This window comes from Gobio gobio, assembly GCF_949357685.1.
Source record: "Gobio gobio genome assembly, chromosome: 11".
Classification (NCBI taxonomy): domain Eukaryota; kingdom Metazoa; phylum Chordata; class Actinopteri; order Cypriniformes; family Gobionidae; genus Gobio; species Gobio gobio.
In genome coordinates, this window is record NC_137104.1 from 1,181,947 (window position 1) to 1,204,446 (window position 22,500).

Here is a 22,500-nt window from a genome sequence, read left to right on the forward strand (position 1 = left end):
TGTACGTGTGAACGACTGCCACTCCCACACCATCCTCAAGATGGCCTGTGAAATCTCTCACTGACACACACACACACACACACACACACACACACTGGTCAGCTGTAGTGAGAGCAGGACAGCGCTGGCGTCCGTCTGACCTCCTGAAGCCAAACCAGCCGATGACGGCCAATCAAACATCATGAGACGCATCGAATCAGGCAATCTGACCAAACCCCCCCAAAGGGAATCTGGGCACTTCCACCTGCGTCATGTGACCTTTCCCACGTGATGACATCATACGCCGTGAAGAAGAGCAACACTGAAGTCGAGCGTCTGAGGTTAAAGTGTATAAATGTGTGTGTGTGTGTGTGTGTGTGTTGTAAATGTGGCGATGGTTTGTCTGGATCAGACTCTATTCCTCGTCTGGGATTGGTCAGAGCCTCTGAAACTGCAGTGATCTGGACCTTCAGCCGTTGGTTCCCATTGAAGGCCATTATGTGCGTAATCATTAGATCATTAGTAATAATGTAATATGGGCCTTTAAGAATTACATTTTCTGATGCCTTATCATAGATTGGTGCCAGAACCTTTTTTTTTTAGTCAAATGAGTTCACCAAAATGGTCAGAATGATCTATTTACAGATGAGACTCACTGATTCACTGATTCAATGCTTCACTGATTCACTGATTCAATTATTCATTTACAGATGAGACTCACTGATTCACTGATTCAATGCTTCACTGATTCAATTATTCATTTACAGATGAGACTCACTGATTCACTGATTCAATGCTTCACTGAGTCACTGATTCAATTATTCATTTACAGATGAGACTCACTGATTCACTGATTCAATGCTACACTGATTCACTGATTAAATTATTCATTTACAGATGAGACTCATTGATTCACTGATTCACTGATTCAATGCTACACTGAGTCACTGATTCAATTATTCATTTACAGATGAGACTCACTGATTCACTGATTCAATGCTTCACTGATTCACTGATTCAATTATTCATTTACAGATGAGACTCACTGATTCACTGATTCAATGCTTCACTGATTCACTGATTCAATTATTCATTTACAGATGAGACTCACTGATTCACTGATTCAATGCTACACTGAGTCACTGATTCAATTATTCATTTACAGATGAGACTCACTGATTCACTGATTCACTGATTCAATGCTTCACTCATTCACTGATTCAATTATTCATTTACAGATGAGACTGATGCTTCACTGATTCACTGATTCAATGCTTCACTGATTCGATGGTTTGTTTACAGATGAGACTCACTCGTTCACTGATTCAATGCTTCACTGATTCAATTATTCATTTACAGATGAGACTCACTGATTCACTGATTCAATTATTCATTTACATATGAGAATCACTGATTCGATGATTGGTTTACAGATGAGACTCACTGATTCACTGATTCAATGCTTCACTGATTCAATGATTTGTTTACAGATGAGACTCACTGATTTACTGATTCAATGCTTCACTGATTCAATGATTTGTTTACAGATGAGACTCACTGATTCAATGATTCAATGCTTCACTGATTCTATGATTTGTTTACAGATGAGACTCACTGATTTACTGATTCAATGCTTCACTGATTCAATGATTTGTTTACAGATGAGACTCACTGATTCACTGATTCAATGCTTCACTGATTCTATGATTTGTTTACAGATGAGACTCACTGATTCACTGATTCAATGCTTCACTGATTCAATGATTTGTTTACAGATGAGACTCACTGATTCAATGATTCAATGCTTCACTGATTCAATGATTTGTTTACAGATGAGACTCACTGATTCAATGATTCAATGCTTCACTGATTCGATGATTTGTTTACAGATGAGACTCACTGATTCACTGATTCAATGCTTCACTGATTCGATGATTTGTTTACAGATGAGACTCACTGATTCACTGATTCAATGCTTCACTGATTCGATGATTTGTTTACAAATCACTTTTTTTGTCCTTAAACGCTCGTTTTTTGGGTCAACAGCTTATAAAAATGTCTGTGTTTTTGCTTCTGGGTGTTTTTTAGCTTGTTTGCTGTACACTTTGTCACACAGCAGCTTTTAGACATTGTTCTGTTTTTTGTTATAAGTCTGAAATGACAAGGATGCAGCTTCACACAATGCAAAGTCAATGGAGAGCGTTGGATTGTCCCCCCCCCCCCCGGTGGGCGTGGCCTTCAGATTATGACGCGTGTCGCTCTGTCTCTATCACAACACACGCCGACCAATCAGAGCACAGTGTGCTTTTCAGAAGGCGGGGCTTCATAGAGACAGGAAGTAAACAGAGCGTTACTGACAGACTGGGAAGAGAGGAGCCGCAACACTGGAGAATATAATAATAATAATAATAATTAATTACATTTATATAGCACTTTTCTAGGCACTCAAAGCGCTTTACATATAGAAGTGGGGAATCTCCTCAACCACCACCTGATGATGCGACGGCAGCCATTTTGTGCCAGAACGTCCACCACACACACACCAGCTGATTGGTGGAGAGGAGACCGGGTGATGAAGCCAATCTTATATATATATATGGGGATGATTAGGAGGCCATGATGGACAGGGGCCAATGGGCAAATTTGGCCAGAATGCCGGGGTTACACACCTACTCTTTATCAAAGGACATCCTGGGATTGTTAATGACCACAGAGAGTCAGGACCTCGGTTTAACGTCTCATCCGAAGGACATGCTTGTGACAGTATAGTGTCCCCATCACTATCCTGGGGCATTAGGACCCACACAGACCCCAGGGTGAGCGCCCCCTGCTGGCCTCACTAACAAATATGAGGAGATAATGCAGGAAAACTCTTACCCTCACAGCTACTGTGTCCCTCCTCATACCCGGCGCTGCAGCTGCATTTCCCAATGGGCACCAGCCACTCCCCTTCAGCACTGCAATGCATTCTGGGAGGACTGTCGGTGTCCACCTCAGAGTTATTGACGCAGGAGCCTCTGACCTCCACCAGGGTGGAGAACGCAGCTTCAGCGACTGTATCCGGGAACACGGCCAGGTTCTGCACGGTGGACAGGCATCTCTTGTAGTAGACCCTGACGGACACCAGCGCCACGCACGCGCCCACATCCTGGAACGCCAGGTGGAAGCCTTTCCGGTTGAGGTGCCCGATCTCCCGCACCTCAGTGTTCAGCTTCATCTTCCGCTCGCCCAGATCGCCCTGCGTGAAGCTCTCGTCCGCGGCGATGGTGTCGATTTTGCTGTAGCGATCCTCGCGCGTGACGCGGCCCAGGTCCCAGTCCGACTCGGCGAACAGGAGGTTGAATGTCTCCTTGCAGCTTCCGGAAACGCCGGGGATGCTGTTGCAGTCGCGCAGGGTGAACTGCAGCTCGATGAAGATGCGCTGGCCGCCCTGGCGCCGGATCCAGCCCGTCTGGAGCCAGTTGTTCTGACTGGGCTCCATCACGTTGCACACTTGATATGTGCGAATGGGCTTGTATTTCTCATCCACACCGCTGATCTCCTCCCACTGATATCAGGAGAAAAACATCAGGTTAAACACCAAGGACTCTCAATATTCAGTGCAACATTTTTGCCATTTATCCATTAACATTGGTAAAATGCCAATGGATTAAAATGTAACAAAATGACAAAATTACACTACACTTATAACTACAAAAATATATAAAAAATTAAATAAAAATATTTTATTTTATTAAAAAATATAAAATAAATATTTTATTTTATTTTTGTATTAAATAAAAAAATATTAAATATATAATTAAATAAAAAATATTTTATTTTATTAAAAATTAAAAAAAATATTAAATATAAAATTAAAATATTAAATAAAAATGTAATTGTATTAATTTTTTATTCAAATTAAAAATTTAATAAAAATATTTTATTTTATTTTATTAAAAGAAAAATATTAAATAAAAATGTAATTGTATTTAATAAATGTTTTTATTAAAATAAAACATTTAATCAAATAAAATAAATATAAAATAAAACATTTTATTAAAAGAAAAATATTAAATATAAAGAAAAATATTAAATAAAAATTAAATTAAATAAAAAATTGAATTGTATTAATTTTTTGTTATTACAATAAAAAATTAAAATAATATTTTATTTTATTAAAAGAAAAACATAAAAGAAAAATATAAAATAAAAATAAAATAAAATAAAAATGTAATTGTATTTAATTAAAAAAAAAATTAAAATAACAATAAAATAAATAAAATAAAATAAAAACATTTTATTAAAAGAAAATAAATATAAAATAAAAATAAAAATTTTTTTGTATTAAAATATATTTATTTTATTAAAATAAAAATATAAAATAAAAAATAATATTTTTTTATTAAAACAAATAAAATAAATTAAATTAAGTATTTCTTTTATTTTAATTATTTTATTTTAAATATACAAAATAAATATAAATAAATAAACATTAGTAAACATACTACATTTATTGTTTTTTTCCTACATTTTCACACAGGCCAAAGTGCCTTTATTAACAGAACAAATCCAATACTAATTACTCTTCAAATGTTTCCTTTGTTGCATCAAATCCCTAAAAAGGGGACATTTTTGGGGAGATTTGCACATATCTCTGTACACAAAGATGTAAATTAGCCTTAGACTTACAGGCCGGCGTGTTTCAAAGAGTAAACTTGTGTCAAGAAGTGCATCACATGTTGGCATTTATATTTATAAGGCGTACAGTTCAATCAATCTGTATAAAGATCAGCTACAGTATATCAAACTCAGAATATATTAGACTAAAGCATCTTCAATCAGCAGCACAAACAAGCTCATTGTCTGGCAGAGATTATAATGAGCCTCTGAAGACGAACACTCGCTCAGTGTTTTCACAATTAATTGCAGTGTAATGAAGATCCTTCGTTTCTGAGGGAATTGAGCAGTTTGGCTGAGTCTCTCCACTGATACGACTGTGAGTGGCAGTGGATTCAACACATCCTGTTGAAAACCACAGAGATGTATATGCGTGTGTGTGTGTGTGTGTGTGTGTGTGTGTATGACCACACAGCTGTGCTGGGAGCAGGAGACAGAGGATTTAAAATCGCTGTCAGGTCCAGAATTAACAAGCTAAACAAATAACAGCTTGCCCCCCAGCATGCAGCATTTCTCCTCAGATAACGTTACAAATGACGAAACGTCTTCCAGCTCATCTCAGCTGCGAATCAAACCATGTATGTAATCTTTAGCACGTGCTTTTGAGAAAGAGAGAAGGGGATGCGAGATAGGAAGCAGAGATGACAAATGGGGTTTATCTGGCGAGGGCAGAGCGGTCCATACTGGGACTACAGCAGACATGAGGAGGTTTTACAGAGGGGGAATGGAGAAGGACAAGAAACTACAGATCCTTGTAAAGATGGGAAAATGATGGAGAAAGCCCATTGATCAGCTGTAGTCCGATCATGTGACAGGCCAACCTGCGTTAAACATTACGCTTAGGCATTCGTTTGAAGCGCTTTATAAAACACTCATGCATCACGATACTGAACTCACGATACGATATCCATCACGATACTGAACTCACGATACGATATGCATCACGATACTGAACTCACGATACGATATGTATCACGATACTGAACTCACGATACGATATGTATCACGATACTGAACTCACGATACGATATGCATCACGATACTGAACTCACGATACGATATGCATCACGATACTGAACTCACGATACGATATGTATCACGATACTGAACTCACGATACGATATGAATCACGATACTGAACTCACGATACAATATGCATCACGATACTGAACTCACGATACGATATGCATCGCGGTACTGAACTCACGATACGATATGCATCACGATACTGAACTCACGATACGATATGCTTCACGATACTGAACTCACGATACGATATGCATCACGATACTGAACTCACGATACGATATGCTTCACGATACTGAACTCACGATACGATATGCATCACGATACTGAACTCACGATACGATATGCTTCACGATACTGAACTCACGATACGATATGCATCGCGATACTGAACTCACGATACGATATCCATCACGATACTGAACTCACGATACGATATGTATCACGATACTGAACTCACGATACGATATGCATCACGATACTGAACTCACGATAAGATATGCATCACGATACTGAACTCATGATACGATATGCATCACGATACTGAACTCATGATACGATATGCATCACGATACTGAACTCACGATACGATATGAATCACGATACTGAACTCACGATACAATATGCATCACGATACTGAACTCACGATACGATATGCATCGCGGTACTGAACTCACGATACGATATGCATCACGATACTGAACTCACGATACGATATGCTTCACGATACTGAACTCACGATACGATATGCATCACGATACTGAACTCACGATACGATATGCTTCACGATACTGAACTCACGATACGATATGCATCACGATACTGAACTCACGATACGATATGCTTCACGATACTGAACTCACGATACGATATGCATCGCGATACTGAACTCACGATACGATATCCATCACGATACTGAACTCACGATACGATATGTATCACGATACTGAACTCACGATACGATATGCATCACGATACTGAACTCACGATAAGATATGCATCACGATACTGAACTCATGATACGATATGCATCACGATACTGAACTCATGATACGATATGCATCACGATACTGAACTCACGATACAATATGCATCACGATACTGAACTCACGATACGATATGCATCACGATACTGAACTCACGATACAATATGCATCACGATACTGAACTCACGATACGATATGCATCACGATACTGAACTCACGATACAATATGCATCACGATACTGAACTCACGATACGATATGCATCGCGGTACTGAACTCACGATACGATATGCATCACGATACTGAACTCACGATACAATATGCATCACGCTACTGAACTCACGATACGATATGCTTCACGATACTGAACTCACGATACAATATGCTTCACGATACTGAACTCACGATACAATATGCTTCACGATACTGAACTCACGATACGATATGCATCACGATACTGAACTCACGATACAATATCCATCACGATACTGAACTCACGATACGATATCCATCGCGGTACTGAACTCACGATACAATATGCATCAGAATACTGAACTCACGATACGATATGCATCACAATATTGAACTCACGATACAATATGCATCACGATACTGATCTCACGATACGATATGCATCACGCTACTGAACTCACGATACGATATGCATCACGATACTGAACTCACGATACGATATGCATCACGATACTGAACTCACGATACGATATGCATCACAATACTGAACTCACGATACGATATGCATCACGATACTGAATTCACGATACGATATGCATCACGATACTGAACTCACGATACGATATGCATCACGATACTGAACTCACGATACGATATGCATCACGATACTGAACTCACGATACAATATCCATCGCGATACTGAACTCACGATACGATATCCATCGCGAAACTGAACTCACGATACGATATCCATCGCGATACTGAACTCACGATACGATATCCATCGCGAAACTGAACTCACGATACGATATCCATCACGATACTGAACTCACGATACGATATCCATCACGATACTGAACTCACGATACGATATGCATCACGATACTGAACTCACGATACGATATGCATCACGATACTGAACTCACGATACGATATCCATCACGATACTGAACTCACGATACGATATCCATCACGATACTGAACTCACGATACGATATCTATCACGATACTGAACTCACGATACGATATCCGTCGCGATACTGAACTCACGATACGATATGTATCACGATACTGAACTCACGATACGATATGATACGATATGTATCACGATACTGAACTCACGATACGATATCCATCACGATACTGAACTCACAATACGATATGATACGATATGTATCACGATACTGAACTCACGATACGATATCCATCGCGATACTGAACTCACGATACGATATGCATCACGATACTGAATTCACGATACGGTATGCATCACGATACTGAACTCACGATACGATATGCATCGCGATACTGAACTCACGATACGATATGCATCGCGATACTGAACTCACGATACGATATGCATCACGATACTGAACTCACGATACGATATGCATCGCGATACTGAACTCACGATACGATATCCATCACGATACTGAACTCACGATACGATATGTATCACGATACTGAACTCACGATACGATATGCATCACGATACTGAACTCACGATACGATATCCATCGCGATACTGAACTCACGATACGATATCCATCACGATACTGAACTCACGATACGATATGCATCACGATACTGAACTCACGATACGATATGCATCACGATACTGAACTCATGATACGATATGCATCACGATACTGAACTCACGATACGATATGCATCACGATATGCATCACGATACTGAACTCACGATACGATATGCATCACGATACTGAACTCACGATACGATATGCATTGCGATACTGAACTCACGATACGATATGTATCACGCTACTGAACTCAAGTTAAGATATGTATCACGATACTGAACTCATGATGTGTTATGCATCACGATACTGAACTCACGATACGATATGTATAACGATACTGAACTCACGATACGATATGTATCACGATACTGAACTCACGATACGATATGTATCACGCAACTGAACTCAAGATAATATATGTATCACGATACTGAACTCACGATACGATATGCATCACGATACTGAACTCACGATACGATATGTATCGCGATACTGAACTCAAGATAAGATATGTATCGCGATACTGAACTCAAGATGAGATATGTATCGTGATACTGAACTCACGATACGATATGTATAGCGATACTGAACTCACGATACGATATCCATCGCGGTACTGAACTCAAGATAAGATATGTATCACGATACTGAACTCACGATACGATATGCATCACGATACTGAACTCACGATACGATATCCATCACGATACTGAACTCACGATACGATATCCATCACGATACTGAACTCACGATACGATATGCATCGCGATACTGAACTCAAGATGAGATATGTATCGTGATACTAAACTCAAGATAAGATATGTATCGCGATACTGAACTCAAGATGAGATATGTATCGTGATACTGAACTCACGATAAGATATGTATAGCGATACTGAACTCACGATACGATATGCATCACGATACTGAACTCACGATACGATATCCATCACGATACTGAACTCACGATACGATATCCATCACGATACTGAACTCACGATACGATATCCATCACGCTACTGAACTCACGATACGATATCCATCACGCTACTGAACTCACGATACGATATCCATCACGCTACTGAACTCACGATACGATATGCATCACGATACTGAACTCATGATACGATATCCATCGCGGTACTGAACTCAAGATAAGATATGTATCACGATACTGAACTCACGATACGATATGCATCACGATACTGAACTCACGATACGATATCCATCACGATACTGAACTCACGATACGATATCCATCACGCTACTGAACTCACGATACGATATCCATCACGATACTGAACTCACGATACGATATGCATCACGATACTGAACTCAAGATGAGATATGTATCGTGATACTGAACTCACGATACGATATCCATCACGATACTGAACTCACGATACGATATCCATCACGATACTGAACTCACGATACGATATCCATCACGCTACTGAACTCACGATACGATATCCATCACGATACTGAACTCACGATACGATATCCATCACGCTACTGAACTCACGATACGATATCCATCACGCTACTGAACTCACGATACGATATCCATCACGATACTGAACTCACGATACGATATCCATCACGATACTGAACTCACGATACGATATCCATCACGCTACTGAACTCACGATACGATATCCATCACGATACTGAACTCACGATACGATATGCATCACGATACTGAACTCACGATACGATATCCATCACGATACTGAACTCACGATACGATATCCATCACGATACGATATCCATCACGCTACTGAACTCACGATACGATATCCATCACGATACTGAACTCACGATACGATATGCATCGCGATACTGAACTCAAGATGAGATATGTATCGTGATACTAAACTCAAGATAAGATATGTATCGCGATACTGAACTCAAGATGAGATATGTATCGTGATACTGAACTCACGATAAGATATGTATAGCGATACTGAACTCACGATACGATATGCATCACGATACTGAACTCACGATACGATATCCATCACGATACTGAACTCACGATACGATATCCATCACGATACTGAACTCACGATACGATATCCATCACGCTACTGAACTCACGATACAATATCCATCACGCTACTGAACTCACGATACGATATGCATCACGATACTGAACTCACGATACGATATGCATCACGATACTGAACTCACGATACGATATGCATCACGATACTGAACTCATGATACGATATGCATCACGATACTGAACTCACAATACGATATCCATCACGCTACTGAACTCACGATACGATACGTCATTTAATGTAATAATCTCACTGAAACTCCAAAAACTTTTTTTTTTTTCACTCACTCATTACTTGCGCCGCACACACACACACACTCTCGGTGCTTGCTATGTCCCGCCTCTGCCGCTATTAATGCACTTTACATATAAGATTAAACCATCTAAAGCGCTTTGAATAATCACACTACTAAAACTAAATATGATCTGGTGATTTAAATGATGTATGTGCTTCCACTTTGAGGAGTGTGTGTGCGCTTCGATGATCAATGCCATCAGTCACAGTTCTAATCACAGGAAAGCGAGTCAAAATTACTAATTCTCAAACTGTAAATATTTAGCTCATTTTGCGTTTACTCTCATGTTGTTTTTTCTCGCCACGCAAGCGTTTGGACGTCCGTGTTTGCTGCAGTAAATCTGCTCATCATATAAAGCCATCGTGTCTCTTCAGAAGATTTGGATTAGACACTCGATTAGTTATTTTTACGATGTCTTTATGACATTTTATGGATCTTTAAAGAGAGGAATGGACATTAAATGGAGGGACAGAAATCTTTCTTTGGTTTCTTGAAGAAAATCTTAATTTGTGTTTGGAAGTGAAATGAAAAGACATGAGGATGAGTATGGGTGAAAAATACAGTAAAGCTGAGCCTTGGGTAAAACTAACTCTATATCGCAAATCATATCGGTTACATTTTTATAGCGATTAACGATATGTCATTACACCACTACTCCATGAACTCTTTTAGTCAACAATAACCTAATAAATAGACATGAAGCTCTTACCCCATTAGAAGGATATGAGGTCCAGCCCAGCTCTGCCTGGGACTCCTTAGAATTCAGCAAGACAACTGGAGAGAAACAAAAGCAAGAGAGAAACAATATAAGACTCATTAAATCGCAATTATATGTTCTGCATTTTCTTTCTCGCTGTCAGAACACATAGAGCTGAGAGTGTTTAATAATCCCGAGCACACAGTCCCAGCGGACGGGCTGTTGATCTGCATCAGAGGCGAATTACAGCTCAAATGGGGACTGACAGACCTGCAGATTCTGTGGAATCAAGAGCATCGCTCATCAGCTGATCATCTCGGACAAGCACAAGAATCTTCACGAGTTTCAACCGGGCACAATACTGTGCTGGTTTAACATTTAAACGTCAATTCTCAAAGGGAAACGAAATGTGTACAACACCACCATGATGCAATAGAGCCCAAGAGGCCTGTGAAGCAAACTCAGGCTGGCATTTGTCATTTCTGCTGCATTTTTACAATTACAAAGCCTTAATGTGAAACTCCGCTTACAAACTGAATTAAAATGAGCAGTGCACCGTTGAATGTTGTTATTCAGCGATTTGGACAAGTACAGGATTGTGTAAACACTTTAAAAAGATGCCCTTGACACGAATAGAGCTCGGCTCTGAATCAGCACCTTGGACAAGGCTTGCAGGGACAGATCCTATAATTCAGCACCTTGGACAGCGCTCACCACTCAGAAACACTGCTCCACCCTCTACGGTGCGGTGCTGCCTCCAGACAACATAGTCCATTTTTAATACAATAAAACACCAATTTATTGGTCAAACCTATCTCTGGGAAGAAGAACTCAAATACTAATCAATGAAAGTGCAAAAAATTGGACCCCCACAGGGGTCCATTTTGTGTCCTGTTTCAGCACATGTGCACAGGCCACATGGCTCCATATTTTCTCCAATGAAAAGTGCATTTTTCACCCAGTTAATCACCCACAAAAAACATGAGTCACCTTCACTGGTAAGTATTTTCAAGAACTTTACATGATATGTCATCAAATGTTTCAGAGTAAATAACAAAAAACTGTGTGTTGCCTCAAGGCGACGTTGTACCATAATGGAATCGCATAAGGCCAAACCAGACACACTGGGTTGGATACGAATATAGTATATTTGTAAGGAAAAGAGTTAAAATTCTCCAAATGTATTTGCATTTTTGCATGATTTTGTAATGCACGTATAAGATTAGCAATTCACATACTATAACTGCATATATTATGATCTGCACGTTTTCTATAGCACTTAAAAAAAGGTATAAAACACAACTGATGAGGATGAGGAAGATGAGGTCATAGTGACAATCCGGCAGGGAGAGATCGAAGATGGAGATGAGGATGAAGATGGAGATGAGGATGAAGATGGAGATGAGGATGAAGATGGAGATGAGGATGAAGATGGAGATGAGGATGAAGATGGAGATGAGGATGAAGATGGAGATGAGGATGAAGATGGAGATGAGGATGAAGATGGAGATGAGGATGAGGATGGAGATGAGGATGAAGATGGAGATGAGGATGAAGATGGAGATGAGGATGAAGATGGAGATGAGGATGAAGATGGAGATGAGGATGAAGATGGAGATGAGGATGAAGATGGAGATGAGGATGAAGATGGAGATGAGGATGAAGATGGAGATGAGGATGAAGATGGAGAGGAGGATGAAGATGGAGATGAGGATGAAGATGGAGATGAAGATGAGGATGAAGATGGAGATGAGGATAAGATGGAGATGAGGATGAAGATGGAGATGAGGATGAAGATGAGATGAGGATGATGAGGATGAAGATGGAGATGAAGATGAGGATGAAGATGGAGATGAGGATGAAGATGAGGATGAAGATGGAGATGAGGATGAAGATGGAGATGAGATGAGGATGAAGATGGAGATGAGGATGAAGATGGAGATGAGGATGAGGATGGAGATGAGGATGAAGATGAAGATGAGGATGAAGATGGAGATGAGGATGAAGATGAAGATGGAGATGAGGATGAAGATGAAGATGAGGATGAGGATGAAGATGGAGATGAGGATGAAGATGAGGATGAAGATGAAGATGAGGATGAAGATGGAGATGAGGATGAGGATGAGGATGAGGATGGAGATGAGGATGAAGATGGAGATGAGGATGAAGATGGAGATGAGGATGAAGATGAAGATGAGGATGAAGATGAAGATGAGGATGAGGATGAAGATGGAGATGAGGATGAGGATGAGGATGAGGATGGAGATGAGGATGAAGATGGAGATGAGGATGAAGATGGAGATGAGGATGAAGATGGAGATGAGGATGAAGATGAAGATGAGGATGAAGATGAAGATGAGGATGAGGATGAAGATGGAGATGAGGATGAGGATGAGGATGGAGATGAGGATGAAGATGGAGATGAGGATGAAGATGGAGATGATAACTTGATGTGATGGTTTGGTCTTGTGTTACTCGATGGTACAATGTTGCCTGAGAAAAAACAGCTGAATTTGAAATGTTAAATTTTATTAAATATGAAATTTGTAATACATTATAAACTGGATAAATGTGTTTGTTCAGGTGTCTGGTTAAAGAAATCGATGCTTTTAATAAATATATTTATTTTTTCTAAATTAAAATCTCAAATGTTTAAATTTGTCCGTTGTGGTACAATGTTGCCTTGAGACAACAAACTTTTAAAAAAATTAATAAAAAAAAGTATGAAAAATTTAGGGCTGTCAAAAGATTAATCACGATTAATCGCATCCAAAATAAAAGTTTGTGTTTACATAATATATGTGTTGGTGTGTACTCTGTTAATTATTATTTATATATAAATACACACACATTCATGTATATATTTAAGAAATATTTGCATGTATATACATTTATATAATTTATAATATATATAAATATAAATGTTTTATATATAAAAATTATATTTTTTTCTTAAATATATACATGCTTGTGTGTGTATTTATATATAAATAATAATGAACAGTGTACACACACATATATTATGTAAACACAAACTTTTATTTTGGATGCGATTAATCGCGATTAATCTTTTGACAGCCCTAGAAAAATTGTATTGCTATTGTTATAGTGCCCTATTTTAAGCAGGAAAAACACCACAAATATTTTTTCCTCATTGAAATCATATTGCGTACCATAGAGGGTTTAAGGACCCTGGACAGTGCATAGGGTCATTTCAGCACCGCGGACAGCACCACTCCTAAAACACCATGTCTAAACCTGCACAAAACTACAAGATGGAAAATGTGACGTGTCTCTTTTCTGATGCTAAAATACTCACTTTTCCCAGCATAATGTGCAGAGACAAATACATTTGCAATGAGTTTAGACACTATGGCTTCGAACAGTCCAACCTCTGGCTCAACCAATGGCGTGAGTTTGAGGTGGAATCAACTATTGGTCCAATAAATGTGTAGATGGGGAGGACAGAAAGGGCTGCAGGAGAGTTTGGGCAGTCTCCGCTCTAATTCATCCCAAAGCTGTTCTATCGGGTTGAGGTCAGGACTCCAGTTCCTCCACACCAAACTCCTCATCATGTCTTTATGGAGACGCTTTGAGCACTGGAGCAGTCATTCTGGGACAGGAAGGGGCCGTCCCCAAACTGGACCCACAAAGTTCGGAGCATGAAATTGTCCAAAATGCCTTGCATTAAGAGTTCCTTTCACTGGAACTAACCCCTGAAAAACAACCCCACCCTGTGTAGAAGCGTCTGCAGGCCTAGAGCTCGAACACCTGAACTCACTGACACAATACTTCTGCTAATATAACACATCTCCCATCATTGAGCCAAACATGCTGGAGTACCAGCAGCTGAATTATTCATCATTCATTGACATCACAAACGCTGGCTCATGTGAGACCAGTAAATGCCACTGACACAGCATCAGCTCTCGGCTCTGACATCATCACAACACTCGTCTGAAAGCCTCTTCATTACCAGCCATTAGACGTCACTTCTGCCACAAGAGCACTTGTGTCTTACAGCCTGACTCAGAGCCTGTGACTGCCAAGTCAAATGAACTCAGGGCTGAGTATTTTACATTCCCAAGGTTTTCTGAGGTAAACAAAGACATAAATTCCAGTGTTCTGACTTCGCTTCGGTTGGTTTGAGTCGATTTCTTTCCCCAGAACAGCTGTTGCTCGGCCGCTCCTCTTTTAGGGGACAAGATGCCATTTGATTTCCGCTGACACGGCCCCCGACTGACTCGACCTTCAAGAGACTAACAGAGACGAGGTCAAACTACACAAACTACACAAACTACACAAACTACAGTCAGTCAGAGAGACGGGCGAGGTCTTTCAAAGTAAGAGGCAGAAAAACTGCAAAAGCAAGTAGGAGGAGGAATCATTTACTCGCCCTCGTCATTCCAAACCCATTTGACTTGTGGAACACACATGGATAGTCTTTTTAAACTCTATTTTCTAAAAGCATGTTATTAGGGTGCGGAGGCTCCTATTGAAACCGTTAGATTTCTTATTATTCCGCTATTGGATTCTATGGCAGCCCATAGAACCGTTTGCGGGAAAGTTACGAAATTTGCCACACTGATAGAGGACTGGTCCAACATTAACCACACCAATTTTGGAGTCCCTAACTCAATCCCTCTAGTGCCACCACCTGTCCAAAGTTTCACTCCTGTTTATGCTAATAACTTTTGAACCCTAAGGGATAGAGACACAATTATTTTAAAATTATATTAAACTACGTTATATATAAAAACCTACTTTTGCAAACTCCTCCTAGGCCGTTACTCTGATTTTCACGAAAATTGAACAAGATCATCTTCAGACATGCTGACAAAAAAACATGGAATTCAAGTTGATTCGTCAAATCGTTTTTGATAAACGCGCAAACAAATTTTACGTAGCGGTTGCGAAAACACACTTGAGGCTATATCTCCACAACGCTTTCTCGAATTCAAACCAAACTTGGTACATGTCATCACAAGCATGACCTGAGGCAACATGCAGCGTTTCGGCACAGTGCCACCTACTGGTCCGGAGATACAAAAAATGGCTATTTTTGCTTATAACTTCTGAACCGTTTGTCCAAAAATCATAAAAGTGGTCTCGTTAGATTCAGGGTGCCTTGCCGAGTTACCATATCGGCCATTTTGGCTGTCGGATATTTTGGATTATGTGCTAAAATGCTGTATTTTATGAACACATGAACGGATTGTTGCAAAACTCGGTATGGGTCATCAGCACGATGCCCTGAAGGAACCTGAGAAGTTTCGAAACAGCGCCACCTAGTGGATAGTTTTTTTTTTCAAACGCTTATAACTTTGGGTGTGATTGACTTATTTTCATGGGAGTAACTTTTTTTTTGTCTCCTGAATCCTTGCCGAGTCCAACGATACCAGACTTGCCAGGTTTCAGCGTATGGTTTGTGCAGTGCAGTAATTTAGTGCTTAAAAAACATTAGTGGATATCTTCGAAACCGCTACTCCGATCGAGACGAAACCAGCGCCAGAAAATCGGAAACATAGATCGATAGCCATTCGCTAATTCCACAAATGTAAAAATATTGATAGTAAGGGAGTAAAATCCAATCAAAGTCGGGTGTCCGTCATTTTTTGCGTGTTTTTTCATATAAATGTCTATAACTCCAAAACGAAATTAGATATTTTCACCAAAATTGACGCAGACGTGTATGGGCTCACTCCGAAGACAAATAAAAAAATTGTTGGATTGTGCCTCTTGGTGGCGCTATAATTTAACAAAATATGAAATTGGCTCTATACAACTAAATTTTTCAATGTGGAGTTTTAACATTTTTGCTTCAAATGTCTTGACTCATTTTTTCAGTTGGTCTGCTGCTAGCTTCCTTGTTTGCTTCTGTTCCGCTTGGCCCCGTTAATGGCTGCTTGCAGCTATATTTGATCTGATTGTTATTTGTCTGGACTCATGTAACTTCATTGAACTGAATTGCTTCGATCCTTATTTCAAAATTTGCATAACTTGGATTCAGATCTGCCTCCATCCAATCAACAACCGATTAACAGAACCAAGTTCTTCCTACATTCTTCCCTGATGTACTACAGTCAAGCCAAAGTGTATTCAGACACCGTCAACATTCTTTCACACTCTCAGTTTATATAGATAAAGAGCAGGACATTCTGCCAAACATTTCATTTTACATATACAAGAGAGGAAAGTAAGCCATTCAGGTTTGGAACAACATAATGCATAAACTACTCCATTCATTTGAATTTCAAAAAATACACATTGTGTCTCTCTTTAGCAAATGTGCTCACCCCAAATAACCTTCATTACATTAAACACTTCCCTCCAGACATTAGGAGCTTTCCCTCATCCCCAAAACCCAGTTCAGCCTCACAAACAAAGACAACGTCAAAGACTGACTGAAGGATGTGCTTATGTCACTAATCTCCCTGTCAAACCAACACACTTCTGTGAATCCCAGTGAAAGAATTATAATACGAGAACCATAAAATTCAATAGAGGGGATTAGCCACATGTTGTTCAACTCTCTTCCACGCAGCTTATCTGCACATATACATAAAGCACAGAACGCACCAATCAGAGTCCAGAGACCTGCGGGACGCTCATCGGCCCAACATTATCCCTCTAATAAGCACACACACACAGATTCAGAAACGATGTGTACGTGCACTCGCTTGTGGCGTTAAAGCCAAGCGAACGGCAAAGCACATTAAGTCGAAGCCCCATACAGACCTTTATGACCTCATTAAACTTTCAGCTCCGCCATCGGGGTCTAAAGAGCGCTGGCTTTTCTCTGGGGCTCTATGGAGACGCTGGCTCATAATGCCGGCTGCTTGCCTGGGCTTCCGCACAGGGGGAGGCGTATTCACCAGCACCTCAGTCGCTCTCGCTCTTCTTTCTGATCAGCTTGGCATCGTTTCCAAATGGGTCATGGTGGCGAACAGCCCGCTTTACAAACACAGCCCCCCTCCGAGCCAACGCAACACGACATCCTTCCCAAACCCCGCTCGCTTGGCGCTTACATTATCTTGACATCGCCAGGCTCAGAGGCAGGCACCAATGAAAAGTTGCTTTCAGGAAAAGAGGATTGAGAGGAACTAAATCAGCCATTCGGATGAGCTTTTGCGTTTGGTCAACGAGGAGTCAAGTCAAGTTTATTTATATAGCGCTTTTAACAATGCAGATTGTTTCAAAGCAGCTTTACAGTGTTAGAGGATTAGTTCACTTTTAAATAAACTTCTGCTGATAGTTTCCTCACCCCCATATCATCAGAGATGTCCATGTCTTTCTTTCTGCAGTCGAAAAGAAATGAAGGTTTTGGATGAAAACAGTCCAGGGTTTTTCTCCATATAATGGACTTCAATGGGACCCAAACGGGTCAAATGACAGTTTCAGTGCAGCTTCAAAGGGCTTTAAACGACACCAGATGATGAATAAGGGTCTGATCTAGACAAACCATCAGTTTCTGAGAGAAACCCAGCAGTATTTATGATATTATTTTACCTCTTATCAGACGAGCGTGATCATCTCTGAGCTCAGACATAACTTCCGGAGAGTGAAGTCAAATTAGATCGTGGTTATAGATATATTGATAGTAGATGCCTCATTCTACTGATCCGTGTAGGCGCTAATGAGGCATCTACGTATACATCTATGACCACGCTCGTATTTGACCTCACTCTCCGGAAGTTATGTCTGAGCTCAGAGATGATCACACTCGTCTGATAAGAGGTAAAATAATATCATAAATACTGCTGGGTTTCTCTCAGAAGCTGATGGTTTGTCTAGATCAGACCCTTATTCATCATCTGGTGTCGTTTAAAGCCCTTTAAAGCTGCACTGAAACTGTCATTTGAACCGTTTGGAGCCCATTGAAGTCCATTATATGGAGAAAAACCCTGGACTGTTTTCATCCAAAACCTTCATTTCTTTTCGACTGCAGAAAGAAAGACATGAACATCTTGGATGACATGAGGGTGAGGAAACTATCAGCAGAAGTTTATTTAAAAGTGAACTAATCCTTTAAACAGGAAAATAATGCAACAATTTTATTCAGCCGTGTAGCCATTCTGGAGAAAACGGTGATGTCATCAGTTCATTTCAATTATCATACAGTGACAGTGTGGGCTTTAGATCAATAATTTAGTTTATATGGTTAATTTAGTTTGATAATTAGATTTATTTGGATATTTAGTTGAAAAAAAGTTGCTGGAGTCATGGTGGAAATTAGAATTGCGTTCTCGAGTCAATCGTATTCCTAAATGATTCAACTCCATGTCTATTAAACATTTGACAGGTCTGAGTACAGCAAACATTCAGATCCGTGTTCTGACCCAGAGACATGTATAGATATGAAACGGCTTCACAACCACACAGGATCATTATCATTCAGATCCTCACAGAAGGTTTACAGTTTGGATATAAACACTGATGTCTACAGTAGCAATTAAAATAGAGTAAATCACCTTTTGGAGGAAAGTTGAAGCCTGATTCATCCTTTATGAGTGAGTCATTGAATCATTCATTCAAGAGATTCATTCAAAAACACTGATTCATCCAGTAATGAAACAAGTGAAGTCTTTATGAGTGAGTCATTGAATCATTCACTCGAGAGATTTGTTCAAAAACGCTGATTCATCCAGTAATAAAACAAGTGAAGTCTTTATGAGTGATTCATTGAATCATTCATTCAAGAGATTTGTTCAAAAACACTGATTCATCCAGTAATGAAACAAGTGAAGTCTTTATGAGTGAGTCATTGAATCAGTGCTTTTGAACAAATCTCTCGAGTGACTGATTCATTTAGTAATGGAACAAGTGAAGTCTTTATGAGTGAGTCATTGAATCATTCACTCAAGAGATTTGTTCAAAAACACTGATTCATCCAGTAATGAAACAAGTGAAGTCTTTATGAGTGATTCATTGAATCATTCATTCAAGAGATTTGTTCAAAAACACTGATTCATCCAGTAAAGAAACAAGAGAGTCTTTATGAGTGAGTCACTGAATCATTCACTCAAGAGATTTGTTCAAAAACACTGATTCATCCAGTAATAAAACAAGTGAAGTCTTTATGAGTGATTCATTGAATCATTCATTCAAGAGATTTGTTCAAAAACACTGATTCATCCAGTAATGAAACAAGTCTTTATGAGTGAGTCATTGAATCATTCACTCAAGAGATTCATTCAAAAACACTGATTCATCCAGTAATGAAACAAGTGAAGTCTTAATGAGTGAGTCATTGAATCATTCACTCAAGAGATTCGTTCAAAAACACTGATTCATCCAGTAAAGAAACAAGAGAGTCTTTATGAGTGAGTCACTGAATCATTCACTCAAGAGATTTGTTCAAAAACACTGATTCATCCAATAATGAAACAAGTGAAGTCTTTATGAGTGAGTCATTGAATCATTCACTCAAGAGATTCGTTCAAAAACACTGATTCATCCAGTAAAGAAACAAGAGAGTCTTTATGAGTGAGTCACTGAATCATTCACTCAAGAGATTTGTTCAAAAACACTGATTCATCCAGTAATAAAACAAGTGAAGTCTTTATGAGTGAGTCATTGAATCATTCATTCAAGAGATTCATCCAGTAATGAAACAAGAGAAGTCTTTATGACCAAAATGTATACTTTAAACCAAATATCGTGATTCTCAATGTATCCAGAATCCTGCAGTCGGCCTGTGGGACGAGATGTTCTGTGTTTGCTTGAGTCGGGGGGGTAAGCTGTGACGGTGGTTCGGAGATGTGAGTGACGGCTCCCTATTGATTCAGTGTTCCTGAACGCTGAAGCTCGGCTCGCTCATAACGTCACGATCTGCCCACCAGAACCTCTCAGCTGTCAGAGCGACGAGACAAATGAGCTCATGTGCTTAACAAGTGATTCAGGGTCATTAAATGTTCATGGAATGACTGAGACTGACACATCCAGCTTTAAACGCCGCTCTGAGTCCTGTGAAGAGCATGTGGAGTTAGCCAGAGTTTTACTGTAGGAGGAGATGAGGAGAGCAAGTGTTTCAGCCCACAGCTCTCTCCACACTCATCCCCAACCCATGCGTCCTCATTCCAGTCCTTCCAGAAAAATGCGGCTCTTTTGTGTGATTGTTGTGGGCAGAAATCCTTCATTATGCGGCACGTTTTCTTAAAAAATGCCATGGAAAATGCGGGATATTTATGCAATTTTATGCGATAAAAGACCCATAAAAGGTAATAAAGACGTCGTTACAAAGTCCATCTCACTACAGCGGATCTACAATAACTTTATGAAGACGAGAATAGTTTTTGTGTGCAAAAAAACCCTAAATAACGACTTATATAGTGATGACGATTTCAAAACACGGCCTCATGAAGCTTTTATGAATCAGTGAGTCGATTCATGATTCGGATTGTGTGTCAAACTGCTAAAATTTGTGACTTTTGCGATCCAAACCGCTGAATCGACTCACTGATTCATAACGCTCCGAAACTCTGAATCGACTCACTGATTCATAACGCTCCGAACCACTGAATCGACTCGCTGATTCATAACGCTCCAAACCGCTGAATCTCACTGATTCATAACGCTCCGAACCACTGAATCGACTCGCTGATTCATAACGCTCCAAACCGCTGAATAGACTCACTGATTCATAACGCTCCGAACCTCTGAATCGACTCACTGATTCATAATGCTCCGAACCACTGAATCGACTCACTGAAGCTTCATGATGCTGTGTTTTGAAATCGGTCATCACACCGGGAAACTGCTTTGCTTTGGTCTTTTGCTGTTATTTCTGTTGGCCAATGGGAGTTTTCGTGCTTCCTCATGGTTTCAGCGATATCTGTGGTTTCTCCACGGGGGTTTGCAGCTTTTCGATGACGTTCGCTTCGGGTAATTATGTCACTTCAAAACGTTCCCATGGCAACAGTGGGAAATGGCGGCTCTTGTGTGAAATAAACATTTTTCAACTTTCTACTAAAATATATGACTTTTTTGCAAAGAAAATGCAGGGATTATGAAATCATGCTAGCCACGCATATTTTGCACGCAGACAATTTATGCGGCGA

General features: G+C 39.8%; 1 protein-coding gene across 1 annotated transcript in view; it reads right to left on the bottom strand.

Annotated features, from left to right (window-relative positions):
* The window catches only part of epha10 (EPH receptor A10), a gene marked incomplete at both ends in the record, with an annotated part of 230,214 nt that overhangs the window by 154,216 nt on the left and 53,498 nt on the right, over window positions 1–22,500 (bottom strand). The window contains 2 exons of the mRNA XM_079829729.1: window positions 2,857–3,526; window positions 11,453–11,517. Of these exons, the coding sequence (XP_079685855.1) occupies window positions 2,857–3,526; window positions 11,453–11,517 (735 nt within the window). The remainder of the gene's footprint in view (window positions 1–2,856; window positions 3,527–11,452; window positions 11,518–22,500) is intronic.